The 21,883-nt window shown below is 47.6% G+C and overlaps 1 protein-coding gene across 1 annotated transcript in view; it reads left to right on the forward strand.

Moving 5' to 3' along the window:
- SLC17A8 (solute carrier family 17 member 8) overlaps positions 1 to 20,913 on the forward strand; it is a 50,675-nt gene extending 29,762 nt beyond the window's left edge. The window contains exons 6-11 of the mRNA XM_008064689.1: positions 3,450 to 3,536; positions 3,874 to 4,013; positions 5,892 to 6,024; positions 14,369 to 14,479; positions 18,381 to 18,508; positions 20,479 to 20,913. Of these exons, the coding sequence (XP_008062880.1) occupies positions 3,450 to 3,536; positions 3,874 to 4,013; positions 5,892 to 6,024; positions 14,369 to 14,479; positions 18,381 to 18,508; positions 20,479 to 20,823 (944 nt within the window). The 3' untranslated portion in view covers positions 20,824 to 20,913. The remainder of the gene's footprint in view (positions 1 to 3,449; positions 3,537 to 3,873; positions 4,014 to 5,891; positions 6,025 to 14,368; positions 14,480 to 18,380; positions 18,509 to 20,478) is intronic.
- The last annotated feature ends 970 nt before the right edge of the window (positions 20,914 to 21,883 follow it).

The following is a 21,883-nucleotide window of genomic DNA, read 5'->3' on the forward strand; positions in this document are numbered from 1 at the left end:
CATCCTCGACACCGCTCAGGCACGCCAGGAGGACAAATAAAACCCGACCCGAATACCCTCCGAGGTCCGCAGGCGGCGACCGCCCGGGCCCGGAGCCGGCGCTCCCGCGCGCCCCTGCTCGCCGAGCTACGACGTCCGGCTGATTTTTTGATTTATTGTAGAGATGAGGTCCTACTGCCCAGGCGGGTCTCGAACCCTCGGGCTCAGGCAATCCACTCGCCTCAATCTTTCAAAGGCGCGGGATTACAGGCTGAGCCACTGAGCCCGGCTTCTCTCTTTTTAGAGTGAAACAAAGTTCAATGATTTGCCCAAGGTCATGGAGCCGGAGCGAGACCACCTGGCTCTTGATCTGGAACCTTCCTTATTGCACACTGCTACCACGCACACACCGTCATACATGGAAATTCATTTTCTTCATTACATTCCACATAACAATGCAGTGGAAACCATCCGTCTTACCTGAAAGTCGATGAATGGCTCCTAAGTAGTGGTGTGACTGTGATTCTTAAATTTAATTTTTACCTGAAGGTCTCCAGGCTCACCTGCTGGGTCGCCTGTCTCTGAGCCATGCCTGTGGGACTGGCCTCAGTGCATGGCAGGGGCTCAACAGTAGGAAAATCTCATTCCCCATTTGAAAAGTGGTTAAAAAAGAAATGAAAAATGACAGCACATGCTGCTGCAATCAACACAGTTGCAAAACAGATTTTCGTTTTATTTTTAATACAGGAAGGAGTCCATGAAGGCAAATGTGGCTTAGGCCACAAAAGACACAGTGTGGCCTGGGCAGTGAGCACTGGAGTTTAGAGCTGTCCAGTTTTCAAGCTAGCAAGCCTTTTCCAACATGAGCTAACCTGTATTTCTTCACTGGGGGGAGAATTAGAGCTTCCTTTTCATTTCTGTGGATGTTTTTGCTTATCGCTTATCTCTTCCTGCTGTCCCCTTACCTCCTTTAAACAACAACAACAACAATAATAAAGTATCCTGAGAATTTGTTGTGGAATACCAATGTGCCTGCTTTGTGTCTTGGTACACAGCTGAGATGCCTTCACATTCCCAGTTTCTCTGCTTCTTAGATGCTGCCTCTGGCCTCCCTCGTGAGTTCAAGGGCATCTCCACCATCACCGCAGAGCTCATGAGAGCTCCAGCATGAGACCCGCCCAGCTCACCAGGATTGCTGGATCCTTGACCTTCCTTTGTGTGGATGGTTTGCTTGTCTTTCATTCTGATTTGCCAGCAAAACTAGAATGACCAGTGGCCACTCCCCATTCTTGGGTGTCTTTATGGCTCTGCAAGGGCTGATTTAAGAAATGGTTTGACTCTCAAGGAGAGTTACCTGATCAAGGACATAGGCTTTATTACATTTCCCAGTGAAGGTGTGGCCTTGGCTTCAGAGAACAGCCCAGGGAAAATGGTGTAAGAAGGAAACCCAGGCTTGGGGCTAATCAATCCTTAATCTCAGAAGATATTGAACTTGGAAGGGATTCTGGAAAACATATGATTACAACCAATTGTTTTACAGTTGAGGAAAGAGAGGTTTGGGGAAGAAAAAAAGATTTAAATTCTCTCAGCCAGAGAGGACAGAACCGGGGACTCATTCCTGCCTCCAATTCTGCTACTCACTTTGCCCCATGCCATTTACCAGTCATGTGAGGGCCTGGGACAGGACTGAAGCAGCCTGGGAGCAGTGGAGAGCACTGCAGTAAGGGCCAAGTCCCCTGCGGAGTCTCTCAAGGGGCTGTGGGTGAGAGGGGCTGATGCGGGGGCCATGTCTGATGGATAAGGAAGGGTTTTTTTTTGAGAGGGAAGAAGGGCAGTTGAGGGCAATTTGGTTTTTTTTTTTTTAGTTGGAGTCTCACTCTATGGCCCAGGCTGGAGTGCAGTGGCATGCACGCTCACAGCCACCCCGGCATCTACCTGCTAGACTCAGGCGATCCTTCCCCCATTGAGGGCAATTTGTAACATTCCCCCAGTGCAAGAATGCTTCATATTATGGGGCTTGCTGGGCGTTTTCAGTGAGTAAGAGAAAGGACTTTGGAGCCCTGCAGAGCTGGGCTCCTGCACTGACCCTCGTGGCCTCTGGCAGTCTACGCCCCTCCCCAGTTTCAATCGCTCTTTTTAAAATGGGGATCATGTTGGTACCTACCCTGCCAGGAGGAAAGAGGGCCAGATCCAATCATGGGTAGAGAGTACTTAGCATAGTACTTGGCACCCAGAACGCACTCAGCACGTCTTACTCATTGGTGGTGAACCCCAACCCTCCCCTGTCTCAAGTCATCCATCGATCACCTAAACCAGACTTGACACCACCCCCTGCTCCCAGCCTCCTCCGCTCACCGGGTGTTTGACCTGGGGAAGATGACCTTGTCCACACCACTGCAGAGGCCATCTGAGGGTTTCTTCAAAGTGGTGTCATACTATACATGATAATAGCAGTCCATAGTTGGCATATGTGTAGCTTTGAATACTTGCCAACCGTCTCCGTCTTCATGCACATAACCCAGTTTACTTGACTCTCAAAGCAAGCCCAAGAGGTAGACATTTCATTCCCATCTTAACTCCTTTGATCTCCTCAGGTGTCATGATGTTCGGATTCTAGGTCGCAGGTTGGGCTTTTCTCAGAGGGCCAGGCCCAGCCTGGAAAGATGTGGTTGATCTATTTTTCTGGAAAATCCCCAAACTCCCATTTCCGAAAGATCTTCCTCAGCACTGGATTCTGGGATACGCAGTTTCCTTTCATGGCTCACTTTTCCTGAAGCGAGGATGTTTCATTCATGGCTCAGGGGGAGTTTCAGGTAGTTACTTTTCAATTCAGTTAATCTTTATTGGGAGTTTGCAAGGCTGGTATTTCCCTCCCTGGCACCCTGAAGCTGCCAAGGACAGTGGAGGCCAGGCCACTATCTTGTCTAGGTGAGATAAACCCACACACAGGTAAGCATTTACAATGTCAAGTACTTACAAAGTAAGGAGTAAACGTAAAAATTTTTTACCCATTCAGGAGGCAAAGGAGACAGCAGCCCTCTTGCCTTCCTGGAATTTAACTGTTTCCCATTAAAAAATAACTACTATAAAAAGCATGATCCCTTTAATAGTTTGATGTGCCTCATTTGAAGCTTTGAGTGAGCTGAGAGGGAGAGTCAACACGTGCCAGTGCTCACTGCCTCCAGCACCCGATGTCATGCCTGCTTAAGTTTTCAAACTCCTCTTAGATTTTTTTCATCTTCTGCTTCCATTCTCTCATGGAATTCCAAATTGAGGGGCCAGGGCCATCTTTGTCTCATCCCTGAATGGTCTCTGGGTGAAGTCCAAGGGCATCAGCCCTGTTTTAAGATGCTGCAGTGCACCTGTCTCTCCGACTCCTGCACCCTTTGGTTCGTCCCTGACTTGGCCACGTGAACTGGGTGGAAAAGCTTCGCACAACCGTGTGTTTATTCCATCTCTTCTTGTTCCAGGCTCCTATGCGGGGGCGGTGGTGGCCATGCCCCTGGCGGGGTTGCTGGTTCAGTACATTGGATGGTCCTCTGTCTTTTATATTTATGGTGAGTGACTTGGCTTCATGCATTCACGTGGTGACCTGACTGTCTGAGGGTTTGGCTAAGAGTTTATTACATGAAAATAGAGATTACTAAGATGCATTTATTATATAAATGGACTTCTTGTCTGTGATTCATTTAATGTTTATATTGAAGTTGACTTTTTTAAAAAACAAGCAGAGCATTATCTTTCTTTAAATATCAGTTAACAACAACAGGAAAATCAACAAAATACTTTCTCTTAGCTGAACATATTGCCACTGAGGAATATTTTAAACATCAGCAAATTCAGAGATGAAAGCAAATGCGACCGAATCATCCAGTCTCTGTGTTTCACCTGCAGGTATGTTTGGGATTCTCTGGTACACATTCTGGTTGCTGCAGGCTTATGAGTGTCCAGCAGCTCACCCAACAATCTCCACCGAGGAGAGGACCTACATAGAGACAAGTATAGGCGAGGGCGCCAACTTGGTTGACCTAAGTGTAAGTAGAAATGGGCAGATGAAGACTTGCCTCTTTTCTGTGAGTATTTCTCTTAGGGATTGTGTTGTCCTCATGAAAATAGATGTCAGTATCTTCACTAAAAATCTCACGATGTTTTCACTCCCTAGAAATTTAATACCCCATGGAAGAGATTTTTCACATCATTGCCGGTTTATGCAATCATTGTGGCCAACTTTTGCAGAAGCTGGACCTTTTATTTGCTCTTAATAAGTCAGCCTGCTTATTTCGAAGAGGTCTTTGGATTTGCAATAAGTAAGGTAAACGCATAGATGCTTCAAATGTTCTTGAACTTTAAATCTCTGGATCCTACCGAGAATATCTTTGTATGATAAAACAATTAAATTGCTGATTGTAATTCATAACAGTCCTATGACACCTACTAGCCTGTGCATGGTATACGTAGCTATTTAATTTCTTCTTAGTGAGGATCAGAGCTGTGTTAAGCTGCTTTTGAAGATTTATGTTTTACTCAATCTCAAAGTGTTTTTGAAGCTAACTCAAGGAAAGTGTTAAGCAAGGATAAAGAGATTTGAGGGTGTGGGTTTCCTTCTTTCCATAAGTGACTCAGTAAGTAGCACTAAGAGCCTCCCAGCTCACTGTGCAGACCACCCTCTGCACAACGGTAGTCATAGCAGTGACAACCATTGCTTGTGGTGGTTTAGAAAGAACCAGTCTGTGTCTCCCCAGTCATTGTCATTAGACTGTGTGTTTTAGGGAGGAAGGGTCTGGATGGTGAAATATAAACCATCACCATAAGACAGTGAAGCTGGGCTGGGCTCGGTGGCTCAGCCTATAATCCTAGCACTTTGGGAGGCCGAAGTGAGTGGACTGCCTGAGCCCGTGGGCTTGAGACCAGCCCGGGCAACTTGGCGAGACCTCGTCTCTACAATAAATAAAAAATTAGCTGGGCATGGTAGCGCACACCTGTAGCTGCTACTTGGAAGACTGAGGCAGAAGGATCACTGGAGCCCAGCAAGTCGACACTGGGGTGACTGTGAGCTTGCCACTGCACTCCAGTCTGGGCGAAGGAGTGAGACTCCAACTAAAAAAAAAAAAGACAATGAAGCTGCCTTCCTCTGAGGGCAAGAACAGTAGCTAAGCAGGCACAGGTGCTTGTGTAGCCACAGGCACTGCAGGAGATGACCATGGAAGAACTGGAAGGGTACATGGTGGTGGCTGCCATCAGGAAGCGCTCACTGGATGGCAAGGACACATGTGCCACACCCCGTGCTGGCTAGTGGGGACTCTGGGATGCACAAAAGTCATCTCTGCCGTCAAGGAGCTTCTAGTCTGGTGGAGGAGATGGATGGGCCTCAGATTATTCACTCATTAAAAATGTCACTTAAGACAGATAAACCACTTAAAATCACCCCCTCATTCATGGTTCATTTCTTTTTTTTAATTTATTTATTCTGAGTCAGCGTCTCACTCTGTCGCCAAGCTGGAGTGCAGTGGCATGCTCATGGCCACCCCAGCGTTGACCTGCTGGACTCCGGCGACCCTTCCGCCTCAGCCTTCCGAGTAGCTAGAACTGCAGGCGTGTGCAACCACGCCCAGCTAATTTTTGATTTGTTGTACAGATGAGGTCTCGCCAAGTTGTCCAGGCCAGTCTTGAACCGCGGGCTCAGGCCATCCACTCGCCTCGGCCTCCCAAAGTGCTGGGATGACAGACTGAGCCCCCAAGCCCGGCCCATGGTTCATTTCTTAAGACACCCAGGCCCACCCAGATCCCACATAGCTAGAGGCTTACGTTTGGCGGTGGCAGTTGGGGGCGGCAGAGGGGGAGTTGGCCAGGGAATTAGGGAGGCCTCCCTCTCAGAAGCAGTGACAACAGCTGGTTGTTTCCTCTCCTTCCAGGTGGGTCTCTTGTCAGCAGTCCCACACATGGTTATGACGATCATCGTGCCTATTGGAGGACAACTGGCTGACTATTTAAGAAGCAGAAAAATTCTGACCACGACTGCTGTGAGAAAGATCATGAACTGTGGAGGTACTGTGGGTTTCGTAGGTGGCTTACCAGCGTTTGTAGAGCACGAGTAATGGCGCTGCGGGTGTGTTGGAGAGGTGGTCTCTGGACATGGAAATGGACCCAGAAGACTCCCGAGTCCATTCCCGGCAGACACTCAAGGGCAGTTCGTCACGACGCAACCAGCAGGCACCTGGCCTGGACTTGTGCAACCCGAGTCAGCCCAACCTGGTGACGGCTGGCAACTCAGTTTCACTGGCCACTGCGGCAATCCTTTTGTCCACTCCCGGGCCTAGACACCCCAATTTCCAGTCACTTGTCTGTTTAGGGTTTATCCTTTCCACACACTCTTCCACACGTCTTTGCTCAAGTGGCTTGTTCCCTTTTCTCTTCCCTTCCTACCTATCCATGTGTTTGGTGGGAAACAGAAGAAAAGTCTTTTCTCTGAAGTCTTTCCTCCTAACCTATGCCTGCACGCGGGGCATATGCGCTCATGTGCGTGCACACACACACACACCACTACTACCACCATTCTCTTTCCTGGTTTGTTGAGCTTCTGCTTTATGTCTTAGTTTTGGAAAGACAGAGTGGAAGTTAGGTGAATTCCCAAAAGAGGCAGGTGAAGGTAACTGTGAATCCCTTCCAACCTCTTGACGGCTCACCTTGCATAACTTCTCCATTTTCTTCTGATCTTTTTGTTTTGCTTTTTTTTCTTTGAGTTGGAGTCTCATTCAGTTGCCTAGGCTGGAGTGCAGCGGGACGCTCATGGCCATCCCAGCATTGACCTGCTGGGCTCCAGCTGTCCTTCTGCCTCAGCCTTCCATGTTGCCGGAACTACAGGAGCACTACCATGTCCAGCTAATTTTCGATTTATTGTAGAGGCGAGGTTTCACCAAGTTACCCGGGCTGGTCTCAAACCCGTGGGTTCAGGCAATCCACTCAACTCGGCCCCCCAAAGTGCTGGGATGACAGGCTGAACCACTGAGCCTGGACCTTGTTTTGCTTTTAAAATAAGCGTTTATTGAATTTTTTCTGTGCCAGACACGAAGCTAAGCCTTTTCCATACATTGTCTCGTGTCATCCTCACAACCACCCCAGGGAGCAGGTGCTGTCCCTTGATGGAGTTGCCGTGAGGAGGCAGAATGCTTGCCCACGGGCAGATCCTTGAAGCCACCAGGTCTGTCTGAGTCCGCCGCCAGGGTTCTTGGTCACGCTGCAGGGGATTGGCACCAGGCTGAGAGAGTGAAGGGCGCCGCCTAGGGGCGGGAGGTCATGGCTGCGCTGTTAAATTCAAAAGCACAGAGTCTTGCACGCTCTGACCCTGGAGGAACCGGATGGGCAGTTAGACATGGCTGACACCCATAATCCCAGCACTTTGGGAAGCTGAGGTGAGAGGATTGTCTGAGCCCACAGGTTCGCGATCAGCCTGGGCAACTTGGCAACACCTTGTCTCTACGATAAAATCCCCCCTCCCCAAAAATTAGCTGGGCATGGTGGCATGCGCCTCTAGTTCTGGTTACTTGGACAATTGAGGTGGAAGTATCGCCTGAGTCCAGCAGGTCGAGGCTGTGGAGACCGTGAGCACGCCACTGCACTCCAGACTGGGCAACAGATTGAGACTCTGACTGGGAAGGGAGGAAGGAGGGAAGGGAGGAAGGAAGGAAGGGATAAGTGGAGCACGTGTGAAGGGCTGCAAGAGCAGCTGGGGGCGATCCTCTGGCGCCTCGAGCATATAGGCCAGCATGGGACACTGTCAGTACCAGTCCTCTCAGGGTGGGACTGCGGGGCCTGGGCGTGTGTGAGCCTGTCCTCAGTTGTGCTTGTGCTGGGGACTGAGGGCTGGCAGACGGGCCTGCTCCCCGATATGTGGGAGGGGAGCCCTGGGACCTGCATCCAGGGCCTCTCCAGGGCAGCTGGAGCTGGCAGAACTGGGCCCATGTCCTGGTCTCAGAACTCTCACGTGTCAGAATGGACTTCACAGAGGTGGGTGAGCTGCGGTTCTCAACGGGGAGCTGATCCTGCAGGGCTTGGGCCTAGTGAGATCCAAGGGCCCCTGAGAGCAGAGGAAGGAAGGGGGAGAAGGTGGTATGGACCAGAAGGTAGAGTGATGCTCCCAGGCCAAGAGACTGGAGATTGGCTGGAGAGGCAGGCGAGGTAGGAGCCTCCAGTGGGCTTTAGCCCTGTAGATCCCTTTGGGACTCTGGCCTACAGAACATCGCAAGAATAAATCTGTGTTGTTTTGAGACACTGACTTTGTGGTAGTTTGTCCCAGCAGCCATTGAAACAAATCCAATAGCCAAAGTCTCTTCTGTGATCAGAGTCTGCCGGGTCCTCAGCGCCCTCCAGTCTCGGCTGCGCTCGCCCCTATTTACTCAGACCTTTTCATGGTTGCCTGGCACCCAGGTGCTTCTATGCAACCATTTTTTCAGCTCCAGTCTCCTCCTCTTGTGTTTCTTTTCTTTCTTTTCAAGTCAGGGTTTCACTCTGCCACCCAGACTGGAGTGCAGTGGCATACTCAGGACTCACCACAGTCTCGACCTCCTGGGTTCAGGTGATCCTTCCACCTCAGCCTCCCAAGTAGCTGGGACTACAGGTGTGTGCCACTATGCCTGGTTTTTTTTTCTTTTCTGTAGAGACAAGATCTCGCTATGTTGTCCAGGCTGGTCTCGAACTCCTAGGCTCAAGCTATCCTCCTGCCTTGTCCTCCCAAAGTACTGGGATTACAGATGTGAGCCACCATGCCTGGCCTCTTGTGCTTCTTAAAGCCACTTGCTTCTCTGGTGAACCCTCTGAATATACTAACATGACTTGGTTGGCAACTTATCATGTGTTACCTTACTTCAGTGCTCTCAGGAAAAGGAGTAAGACAGCAGGAAGAGTGTGTGCAATGGCCTCGGGGCAGGCTAGATCATGGCCTGTTTGAGAGTGGGAGGAAGGAGCGGGGGAATAATGGCTGAGTGGGATGGAGAGTGGCAGGGGATGTGTCCAGAATGTGAAGTGGGCAGGCTGTGGATGGCCTTGTGGATGCTCACACGGCTCAGGCTTTATTGGAAGCGCATGGGGAAGCAACAGCTTAAAGCAGGGAAAGGCCACGATCTGACTTGTGTTTAAATCTGAAGACTGGAATGAAGGGTGGTAAGGGTAGAGCAGGGGGGTGGGAAGGAGATGATTTCTGTTGTCCTGTCAAGAAAGGACAGTGATTTGGATCCAAGCATCAAGAGATGGGGAGAGGTGGGTCGATCTATAAAAGCTCCCATCCGACTTTCTTCTTTGAAACTCATGTGATAAGCTGGGCTCGGTGGCTCAGCCTGTAATCCCGCGACTTGGGAGGCTGAGGTGAGTGGATTGCCCGTGCCTGCGGGTTCGAGACCCGCCTGGGCAGCGAGACCTCATCTCTACAATAAATAAAAAAATCAGCCGGGCATGGTAGCGCATGCCTGTAATTCCGGCTACTTGGAAGGCTGAGGCGGAAAGATCACCAGAGCCCAGCAGGTCAAGGCTGCGGTAGCCAGGAGTGGCCACTGCACTCCAGTCTGGGCGACTGAGTGAGACTCCAACTCAAAAAAACAAAAACAAAAACATATGATAGCCTTCACTTCAGATGACAGTCACAAGAGTTAAATGAAACAGTGCATAGATGCACCTACCAGGTATCTAACCTCTAGACGTTCTCTGCGAATACTGATACCTGTTTCTCCGTGTGTGTTCAAGACACTGAAAAACGGAAGTTTTCAAAAAGGAGGTAGTCGACAAATATCTTCTATTCAGTTGGATTTCTCTTGGCCAAAGCTATGCACTTCTAAATCAGCAACTTGCAAGAAAGTTCTGGATTTGAACACCATTTGCACAACATCTGCTCAATCCAGATGCCTTGGAGATGATTGTTTGGCTTTGCTTTGTTTTTTTGAGTCAGGGTCTCACTGCCCAGGTTGGAGTGCGGTGGCACGATCATGACGATCACAGCTTGACGGCGGCCTCCACCTCCTGGGCTCAGGTGAGTCTTCCACTTCAGCATCCCGAGTAGCTGGGGCTACAGACACGCACCACAATGCCCAGCTAATTTTTAAATTTTCTGTAGGAATGAGATCTCACTATGATGCCGAGTCTGCCCTCAAATTCCCAGGCACAAGCAATCCTCCTGCCTCAGCTCCCCAGAGTGCTGGGATTACAGGCAGGAGCCACTGCACTCAGCCTCCTCGGAGACTCTCAAACATACTTTGTGGGACTGTCTTGTTCATATTTAACTCTGCCCCGATACCTCTACATTGTTTCTCTGTAATTGGCAGTGATGGTGTTGGGTGGTGCTGGTGAGAACTCGCAAAGTTGTTTACTTGCTAACAAAGTACTTGTTGAGAGGAAGTCTTTTTTCCTGTAGAAATTAGAATGCATACGTGGAATCTCCCTGACTCCTCTCCCATCTTTTAAGACCTCTCCCCATGTCTTTTTCTGCTGGGCTATATTTTGGCATCGTAGGACCAGTGAGTTCTAACACAGAATACAGTTTAACGAAAGATCATAGTTCTCCCACTGTGTGTGCTTAAATGTAGAGATGCCAGAGCAGGAGTAACGCTGTGAAAACAGAGATTGTGCCATCGCTGAATAATGCAGGTAGATTTGGAGATGTTGAGGCACTTGTGTGATCATCTAGAGAATTTTGGTTGGCTTCATGCTTCCTAACAAGAAGCTATGAGGACATTCTTGTCTGAGGAGGATCACCCATTTCTTGGGCTGCTCACGTTTGTCTTTCCATAGATGAGGGATCTGTGTCACTATGACCATTCAAAGCCACTGGTCCCCTGGAGACTTGATTCTCACTTCTAGTTCATTTTGGATCAGGGCACATTTCCAAGATCCTCAAAAACAGAGGCCAGATTCTCATACCTTCCCTCTCTAGAGTTTGTGCAGAGTTGACTGAGTACAAAACCTCCAGTCTGGCTGAATCAGTTGACTGTGGGAACTTCAGGCTTTAAAAATGCGAAACAAATATTTTCTTAGGCTTTTATTTTATGTTGTTTTATTTTAATAGAGATGAGATTTCCCTATGTTGCTCCGGCTGGTCTCAGCTGCTTGGGTTTAAGTGATCCTCCTGCCTCAGCCTCCCAAAGTATCAGGATTACAGGCATGAACCATTATGTGCAGCCCTGCTTTTAAATCCTAGCTTTGTTTCCCTTGGCAACTCTGAATCAGGGATCTCTTGGTTACCCTTAAAGTTCAAATTTTATTCTTAAATCCCTGAAACATACGGTCCTATTTCTAGTTTTAACTGGTGCTACAAACCAGTTGGGACCGTAAATGCTTTTTCTTCCTTTGGAAATTTAGCCAAGATCACTTTTTTCTTACAGATGACCTGATTTGTAAGTTTTATTCTTCATGCAATGTCTTCCTTCTAATTCTTTGGGGGGACTCACTTTCTGCACAACCTTTGTTGAGAGTTTTAAAGTGAAAAAGTTTCAGCCAGATGCCTTGTTACTTAAGATAGGCCACTTCTATAACACATATAGTTGGTATATAAAACATAGCAATTATGCACTATGTATAATTTAAAATGTTGCAATTAAACAGAGACCAAGACATAGGGTTTGAAGGCCACAGTTCTACAAGTACTTTTGCTCCCCTGACCTCCTCTGACCCTCCTTGCTTTTGGTCTAAAGCAACTATTAGAGCGGGCTGGGGTCGTCTTGAAGAACCAGTTCCAGAAAGGTGAGGAGCTTAACCATCTTCTTAGTGCTTCACTTGTATCCTAGCTTTTCTCTCCTGGTTCTGGGTCCCATTGTCTTTCCTTTGCATTAACTCACGAAGTGTTACTTGTTGAGTGTTCACTACATGCTGGCCAGACTCTGTGTGAAAAATACAATCTTGTGGGAGAGGCAGAAACCCAAATGAAAAATTACAAAGCTGGCTGGGCGTGGTGGCTTATGCCTGTCATCCCAGCATTTTGGGAGGCGGAGGATAGCTTGAGCCCAGGAGTTTGAAACCAGCCTGGGCAGCATAGCAAGACCTCATCTCTACAAAAAATTAAAAAGTAACTTAGGAGGCTGAAGCGGAAGAATCGCCTGTGCCCAGGAGTTCAAGGTTGTGGTGAACCGTGATTGTGCCACTACACTCTAGCCTGAGTGATAGAGTGAGACCCTGACCAAAAAACAAACAAACAAACAAAACACACAAAGCAGTATTGAAAAGTTCTATAAAATAAGTAAGAAGAAGAAAGAGTTGTCAGCTTCACTGGTGGAGGATGGGGAGATGGTTGTCAGGGAAGATTCTGGAGGAAACTTGAACTGGACTTTAAAGAATATTAAACTAGGTTGGGTGCGGTGACTCACTCCTATAATCCCAGTACTTTGGGAGACTGAGGTTAGATAAATGCCTGAGGTCACCGGTTCGAGACGAGCCTGGGCAACTTGGCAAGACCTCATCTCTACAATAAATCAAAGAATTAGCTGGGCGTGGTGGCGCGTGCCTGTAGTTCCAGCTCCTTGGAAGACTGAGGCGGAAGAATCGCCTGAGCCCAGCAGGTCGAGCCTGCGGTGGCCGTGAGCGTGCCACTGTATTGCCTGGGCAACAGAGTGAGACTCCAACTCAAAAACAAAGACAAAAAAACTAAGCTTTCTCCAGAAAACGAGAAGGTGCTTGTCCCAGGCGAGGAGCAGCGTCCAAGGTGCTTGCGTGCCTGAGACAGTGCTGTGTGCTTGAGGGATGACTAGTGGGGCTGTGTGTCCCAGGCACAGAGGGACGGGGCTGGCAGGGGGTGAAGTGGGAGCAGCAGGAGGGACTCACCGTGTGACACTGTCCTCATGATGTGGGACCCCGGGCAAGAGCTTCACACAGAGGAGCGGCTGATGAGGCGTGTGGTTTACAGAGACGTGGGAGCGATGGGTCAGAGGAGGATTTGAGGGAGGCCACCACCAGGGCTGTCGCAACTGTCCAGGTGAGAGGTCACCGGCCAGGACTAAGGCAGAGGAGGGCAAAGGGGAGGCCGAACTCGATGGGTGTTTCTGAGGCTGAACTGCAGACTTTGTGGAAGTCCGAGGAAGACGCCCAGGATGGTTCTGGGTTTCTGCACTTGGTTCTGACTGCCACTGGCTGAGCTGTGCCCATGTGCCATGCTCACTACCTTATATTCCCCATGTCATGTCTCTTCCAAGGCCACCAAGGGTATAGGATCAGCTCCATTTTTTTGGATGAGGAATCTAGGGGGTGGAGTCACTTGCTCAAGGTCACATGATGAGTGATTCTGAGGTGACATCTGAGCCCATATCTGTCTGACTCTAAAGTCTGGGTTCTAAAAGGGTCAGCAGTAGTGGGAATCTGCCTGGGGAAGAGGGGGCACACCTCACCAAGGGTACCTACATAATGAACATTTGTATACCTAACCCTGAATTGTACCCTCATCTTTAAAATAAAGGAAAAATAAAAATAAAAAATAAAGTCTGGGTTCTGAACACACATGGACAGAAGGTGAATTCAGAGAAGAAGGAAGTCTTGGTGGGCTGCTTTGTTTGTTTAGGGGTGAACACAGGGGGACAGAAACTCGACTTGGGCATGTTGCCTTGGAGGTAGCTGTGTGACACTGTGCGGAGATGTCTGGAGCAGCGGGCGGTCTTCTAACGAAGTGCCACTAATTGTCCCCTGCCCAGGGCACTTCATGTCTTTGGAAACGGTGTTTATATAACTTTCTGCCTGCTGCTGACTGGACCTTTTGTTTTGGAGAGAAGGCACTTCATAATTTTCTCATCCTTCTTTGTTGTGCTGGGCCGACTTATTCTGAATGAAATGAACAGAAAGTGCTTTTGTTCAGCTGTATTTTCTGTGCAGAGATCTCTTTTTTAAAAAGAGCTCCAAGAGCTGGGTGAACTTCTGAAGTGGAAGGATTTTGACTCAGGCTTTGCGAGTGGTGAGGTGGTGCCTTTTGCTTCAGATATTCACTACAGCTTTCTGGTTGCTTTTGGCAGTAAGTGTTAGAGTGTTGTCACGTTATTTTTGTGTGAAAGGCCATAGCTTAAGTAGGCAAGGGGGAGGATCACTGACATGGTTATGTGGGAGAGTTTTCGTGTTTAGAAGTGGCAGGGACAACTCCCATAAAGCGATAACAGTTAGCAACCTCATCCCAGGAGCATCACTGGAACCTGTTGGGGGACTAGCTGGTATTCAAGGTACACCAGGATAATGTTAGAAAGTTCATGAACACCAGGCAATGTTAGCACAGTCATGTTGTTACAGAACACCCACTTAATACGGTAAGTGGTGTGTCAGAATGTATGTACTAAAAACTTAGGTCTGTGAAAATGTAGATTTATTCTTATTTGATCGATTCATGAACATCCGCTGACTGACATGAAAATGACATTTCCCCCTGCTGTTTCATTTGCAGGTTTTGGCATGGAGGCAACATTACTCCTGGTGGTTGGCTTTTCCCATACCAAAGGGGTGGCCATCTCCTTTCTGGTACTTGCTGTGGGATTTAGTGGCTTTGCTATTTCAGGTAAAGTGTGCTGTGCATTTCCAAATCTTGTTTATAGATTCAGCAAGTCTTGGGAGGAGGGAAGGACAAGGACATTGCGGCACCTTCTTTCGGTAGCCAGGTCATTCCCAAGGAGCAGGACCAATGCCTAGAGAGTTCCCTCTAGGGGTGATTTAAGATCACCGAGGCCTGGGCTCAGGAGACCCCCTCAAATTGCAGCCCTCCCTACTCACCCCATCAAGGACAGTGCCCTTAGGGGCCCCTGGTACGGGAGCAGAAACCAGGCCATTTTCGGTGGGAGTCTACAGTGCGTTCATGCCAAGGCTTACAGACTTCAGCCCCCCACCATGCAAAACCGGGCAAAAGAGCAACATTTAGTTACTTGTTTATCTTTGAAACACACTGTAATCATGTAAACTGTTACTCACAGAACACTTGACATACATTGCATCTATCTCACAACACTGTGAAGCAAGTAGTACCTTGCTTGGATTTTTCACTATTTTTACTGAGAATTACCTAAAGCTCAGAAAACCGGGGAATTTTCCTAATGCCACACAATTGGTGGCAAAAGAAGAATGAATAACTCAGCCTGGCTTCAAGTCTGTGCTCTTCCCATTCGTTCGGCCTGCCTTCAATGTCCAATAGAGGGGCAATGTCCCAGAGCAGAAAGCATGGAACCTCTGGTCTAGGGACCTGTCGTGCCTATCAAAATAAATAGAGCTGACGAATAGTTCAGTTAGAAAACATGTCAACGTTAAACTCACTTGCAGCTACGAACTTAGGCTCAGGGACGCATGGGCCTGGGATTGAGGGTCATCTTCACTACTCTCTATTTCTCAAAGAAAACATGGACTAAATTATGAAAATTCTCCAGCCTCTCTTTTTTCATCTAGGGATTGAAGGATGAGTGTGGATGATTCATGCATTTCCCCCCACTCCTCACAGCTGAGCCTCATGCTTGGTACTAGGGATACTGCAGTAGACAGGTCACAGATTCCGCTCTCATAAAGCCTTTTAGTGCCGTGCAAAGAACGCCCTCAGCACAGTGCCAGATGCATGACACACTTCACGAATGTTCACTTTAGATTGTCTATTATTAAATGCTCCAGTTGGTGCTTCTTAAACTCTGATGTGAGGTCACCCTGGCTCTTGCAGAATGCAGATTCTGGTTTAGTGGGGCTTGAGACTGCATTTCTTGTGATCTCCCAGTGAGGCTGCCAAGGATAGTGTGATCATGACAGCTTCCCTTGATGCAAAAAAGAGCCATCTCCTGGCCTCAGAGATGCCGCAACATTCAGTTTCATGTCATTTCCTTTCCTTTGGATTGCCAATTAAGTCACAATCAGGGGAGAAAGCCAACTCTCTCCCCCTGTCCCTCCATCCTCGTAGCTGCCTTTTTGTTTTTAAGGATGTCATGCTTGCCACTTCTTAAACATGATCTCATTTAATCCCTTGGCAACCCGATGGAAGAACATTGCTACACCCTGGTGAAGAAGCTCAGGTGTGACTTAACTTGCCCAATTAGGTTAAGGGGCTAGGAGGGGGCTGAAGGGCTGTCTGACCCAACGCTGGCACCCTGGGAGGGACTGTGTCCAGGGGGATCTGCTGTCTGCCAGCTTTGTAAGGAATAAGTGAGGATGTTGGGAGACTGGCTGGCACGATATAGGAGCTGAGTATGGACAAGAAGCTGAGGCAGATGAGGCAGAAAGACACATGCAATGAGCAGAAATGTCTGGTACAGAGAAGACAGACTCAGTTTGGGTGCAGGGTTTTTCATCTGCTGCAAAAATCGATCAGTATCCCCATTTCTCAGTAATCTCCCCCTTGAATGCCAGGACTGTGCAGCAAGAAACCTTTTTTTTTGAGTCGGAGTCTCTCTCTGTCACCCAGGCTGGAGGGCAGTGGCACGCTCACGGCCACTGCAGTCTCAACCTGCTGGGCTCAGACAATCCTTCCGCCTCAGCCTTCCAAGTAGCTGGAACAGGCGCGTGCTACCATGCCCAGCTTATTTTTTTGATTTATTGTAGAGATGAGGTCTCACTAAGCTGCCCGGGCTGGTCTCAAACACCTCAGCTCAGGCAATCCGCTTGCCTCGGCCTCCCAGAGTTCTGGGATTACAGACTGAGCCACCATGCCTGGCCTAGAAACCTTTTAATGGACTTTTCTCACGTATCTTCACCTGGACACAGATGCCAAGGTGCTGTATCAGAACAGAGTACTCACCAGTCATACTAATGGCTCTTATATTTGGGTTCTTTTCTAATAAAGTGTTGATCCCATTCAAATCAACAGTAAGACTAATTAATCTTGCAGCTGTTTTATATTCTGATTGTTTGGCACTTTGATCTGAAAGAGAAAGGATGTTTATTACAAAAAAGATTTTCTCAAAAAATTCTCCCTGAATGGAGGTATGAAAAACCAACCGTTCAATGTGCTAGATTAGGACAAAAAATTTTTTTAATCACATTTTCAGGTTCTTTGCCCAGAATAGAGAATTTTTAAAAATGAAACAAAGGAAAACAAAACTGTGAATAAACACAACCTACAGCCTCTTGCTATAATCTCAGGAGTTGATATTGGTAATTAATTTAACAACTATAGATTGTGTGCCAGACACGTTGCTAGTTCAGGGAAGACGGCGGACGCCCTGCAGAGCATGCATGTTAGTTTTTACCTCCATGCACTGTGTATTTGACATACTCTGTTTACCATGTAATTCCTACAGCAATTGTATCAGAATGGCTACCCCAGCTTCCAGATGCAGACCTGAGATTCAGGGAGCTTAAATCCTTAGTCCAGGCTGGCATCTCCATTCAGTTGCTAGCACTGAGGTTTCAGGCACCCCTGGAGTAGCTGGGCAGAGTTGGTTTCCAGTGCCTTTGGCCTCACCCTCACAGCTGGGCCTGCCTAGCCTGCACCCCTCCCCGTCAGCCTTCTCTCCTGGTAAACCGATCAACACAAGGTGTGGGTGACTTCTTACTATCCCCACAGTACTGTCTTCTGATTCTAGAAGACCTTGAGGGAGGGACATGTCTGGTGGCAGCAGCGCCAGCACTAGGGATGGTGGTGGTGGTCATCGTGAGCACAGCTTAGCTATTTGCCAAGGGCTCTCGCATACACTCCGGAGTCTCACCACAGCATCTTATGCAGTCAGTAGTCATGTTACCCCCGTATCCGAGATGACAAGACACAGGTCAAAAATTACTTATTTATATGGTGGAAATAGGATTCAAATTCAAGTTTACAGACTCCAATTCAAATAGGTTTGTGACAGTGTTAGAGAATTACAAAACAAAGCAAAGGAAAACAAAAATATGAATAAACAAAACCTACAACCTCTTGTAATCTCAGGAGCTAACATTGGTAATTAATTTAACAGCTATTGATTGAGTGACTAATATGGGCCAGATACATCTGACACATATTTGTGCTGTCTGCCAATGTTTGTGCACATTTTTATCATAACAAGCAGTCCTTTTTTTTTTTTTAAATGCCACGTGACCGGTAAGCACGACTGCCTTTGCAGAGGACTGGGAGCCAGGATGTGAGGAGGTAGGGTTTAGTTCTAATCACACCACCCATGATTGTGTGACTGTTTACTCTGGGTTAATGTGATTCAGGCTTTAGGTTTTCCCGTACTGACCCAAACACCATATTTTGGAATTCCAAACCTACAAGTCCAGATGTCATAATTCTCCCCATGGCAAACCCATGGCAGTCATTACTAATCAGTCACAGCATTGTCTACCCATGCTGCTTTGTGCGGTCATAGCCTGACAATCGTGAACCCGGCCTCTGGCTCTGGAAACTAATATCCATCCATCAGGATGATGAAGATGAAGATGGGGCTAACTATTTGCCAGAATGCGTTTGGAATTCTGTTCTTGACTCTGATTTTGAGGTTTTGACTTTGCTGCAGGTTTCAACGTCAACCACCTGGACATTGCACCCCGCTACGCCAGCATCCTCATGGGCATCTCCAATGGAGTGGGGACCCTCTCTGGAATGGTGTGTCCCCTCATTGTTGGTGCAATGACCAAGCACAAGGTAACAGTCTCCTTTGTGCCTGTGGGTTAGAGTATCAGAGGACTGGAGACTACACAAACTTGAGATTTCATGGCCCTACCCCAGCCTGTAAATGTGCGTGTCTTTGACCTTGACTGAGCCAGTTGAACTTTTTTTTCTTTCTTCTTCTTCGGTTTTTAAAATCATTGCTTGTTGACGGCACCATGGCCAATTTTTGTTTTGCTCTGTGTTTCTTCAATTGAGAAATAAAAGTTCAGAGGAGAGTGGTACAGATTATAGAGACACAAATAAGAAACTGAGGCAATCAACTCAAATAAATGAATTACCCAAGATTGTTTAATAGCGCTAAGTGATTAAACTTTATAGCCTATTTCCATCTATTGCTTAGCATGTTCTAGCATAAAAATATTGGTGCTGTTATGCTTCCTTGTTAGGAATAATATAAGAAATACATTAATGACCCTTTCTAAAGCCTACAAGGATGCGACACTCCGTTGTTACTGAACCTTCGTGAATTTAGTTGAGGGTGAGTGGTGAAGGAAGATCGCAGAGGAGTTCGACCATAGGCCACACGATCTCTTTCTCTTTGTAACTGAAAAAGTTTCAGGGTGTTGCTTTCTGCAAATAAGTTTTTTCGTTTTTGATTTTTGATATGGTGGGGTTTTTACCCAACTATTTTCTTCATTGGATTGTCTAATTACAAATATAACTTCAGGAATTTTCCCAGCTTCTTGGAGAAGAATGTGTGAGATAACTTTTCTTACTTTTTTGGCAGCAAAAGAAGGTAGGATTTGGGGATTTTATAGGCAGAAGATCCATGTTTGCCCTGTCTGCTTATGAAATGACAATCGGTAACATGACTATTAAATCCAGGATATTACCTCCAAACCTTAAACACAAATTCCCAGTATTTTTTGATTTACTCTTTTTTACACAAAGAAAGATTATAAATAAGAGATTTGCAGTCAAGGGTGAGCACTTCAATGGCTTAAAAGTTGTGTATCCAGCAGCAAGCAAAGTGGAGACTTCTGGTACTTAAAATGGTGGGTTTCTAACACAGGTTTAGTTAAGCTTACCACATGAGAGGACACCTCATTTGAATATTTAAAAGAGCCACACAGTGGTGCTGCATGTATTTTTATGTGTTTATTTTAAAATGTATTTTCTAAATAAAAAATGTATGTTTATTGTACAGTCTGACATCCATGTCTTTTTAAAAAAAATTTAGATGTGGGGTTTAATTCAGGGTTAGGTATTTCAACATTGATCATGCAGATACCCTTGTTGATGAGGTACGCCACTCCCTCCCTTAGCAGTTTCCCTCAACTGCCAATCCCATTCCCTCCCCACCCCCACAGTTTCCCACTACTGCCAATCGCTTTCTTATAGCGTTGTAATTGTTCAAGGTCAATTTATGAGTGAGAACATATGGAACCCACTTCTTTGTTTCTGTGATAAATCACTGACTATGATCAACTCCAAATCCATCCAAGTTGCTGCAAAATCCGTATATATATATTTTTGAGTTAGAGTCTCACTCTGTGACCCAGACTGGAGTGCAGTAGCCCCTCCCGGCCACTGTGGCCTCGACCTGCTGGGCTCCGGAGATCCTTCCGCCTCAGCCTTCCAAGTATCTGGAACTACAGGCATGCGCTACCACGCCCGGCTAATTTTTTTGATTTATTGTAGAGATGAGGTCTCGCCAAGTTGCCCAGGCGGGTCTCGAACCCGCGGGCTCAGGCAACCCACTCACCTCAGCCTCCCAAAGCACGGGATTACAGGCTGAGCCACCGAGGCCCGACAAAATCCATATATTAAGTCTTTCACCTAAATGTGGTCTGGGCCCTGGATACTGCTGCCAACGTCCTCCCAGGAAGCTCAGTGTTGCCGTTGGGGCAGGCGGGTGTTTTGTCCCGGTAGAGGCCTCCAGGACATGCTGTTGACCTCTGGTTTGGGTTAAGACTTTGACTGGCCTTTATTTCCATGTTTAGACCCGCGAGGAGTGGCAGAACGTGTTCCTCATAGCGGCGCTGGTGCACTACAGTGGTGTGATCTTCTACGGGGTCTTTGCTTCTGGGGAGAAGCAGGAGTGGGCTGATCCGGAGAACCTCTCTGAGGAGAAATGTGGATTCATTGACCAGGACGAATTAGCTGAGGAGACAGAACTCAACCATGAGAATCTGGCGAGTCCCAGGAAGAAGATGTCTTATGGAGCCACCACCCAGAATTGTGGGATCCAGGGGGAGGAATGGAGAGGCCAGAGAGGCGCCACCCTTGATGATGAAGAGCTGACATCCTACCAGAATGAAGAGGGACCCTTCTCAGACACATGCTAGGGACTGGGGGCACTCCTGTGTCCTCCTCACTTAGAACCAGAACATCTCCTTCCCTGTTGGCTTCTCCACAGCCCGGCCGGCCAGAGGGCCCGTTGTGGGGACCTGGGGTGGGAGGGGGAGGGAGGAGATGGGATCAGCAACAGAGAAGGCTCATCTGGCATTGATGCCCACAGGCAGGGAGCTTGTTCTCAGTTGATAAGATAGTGTGTACACACACACACACACACACACACACACACACACACAAACACACACACGGATTGGCCATTGACCCTTCTCTCAAAGAACTGAATTGATTCAGAAAGAAATGACTCAAAGGAAAGGGGGACAGTATCATGTGTTCAAAGAAACACTGAAGGAAATGAGGATATTTGACCTGAAGGAGAGTGAGTAAGCAACAGCTGCCCCCACACCCCTGAGGGCAGAGCTGAAACCCTATCTCTGAGGGCAGAGCCATCCCCCTGCATCTCCCCATTCCCGAGGGCAGCCATGCTGAGGAGAGTTTCTTTTCCTGATAAGCTGCACTCGTGGAGTCCCCGTGTGTGTCAGGTGCTTTATAAACACTCTATTTAATCTCCACGCCTCTATGACATACATGTCTCATCCCCTTTTTACAACACAAGAAACTAAAGCAGCAAGAGATGAACTTTCCCAATGTCATTGGATCTGCCCGGGCCAGGGCCAGCGCTGAGCCTGACAAAGCCTCACACAGATGGCAGTTTCAGGGAAGAAGACTTTCACTCAGTGTGGGGAAGATATTTCAAATAAAAGAAAACTAAAAGGGGATGAGCAGTCTTGTGGCCAGTTCCCTATGTTGTGGGTTTGGGGGTAGGAAACATGCAGGTTGACGTGGCAGAGGGATTCAAACATGGTTAGGTTCAAAGACTCTCAGTGTCCTACATCATTTGAAGAGTCTAATGATTCTGTGACTTCATAGTTTTAAAAATAATAATGGTTCCAGACTATGTGAAGATTCAAATAGGTTTAAAAAAAACTAACCAAAACAAGAACGCCAAATTTCCAGGAATCCGATAGAGTGACTGAAAGGAGTAAACGAGGA

Source organism: Carlito syrichta, unplaced genomic scaffold (genome assembly GCF_000164805.1).
Source record: "Carlito syrichta isolate Samal-C Ts95f unplaced genomic scaffold, Tarsius_syrichta-2.0.1 Scaffold307930, whole genome shotgun sequence".
Lineage (NCBI taxonomy): Eukaryota > Metazoa > Chordata > Mammalia > Primates > Tarsiidae > Carlito > Carlito syrichta.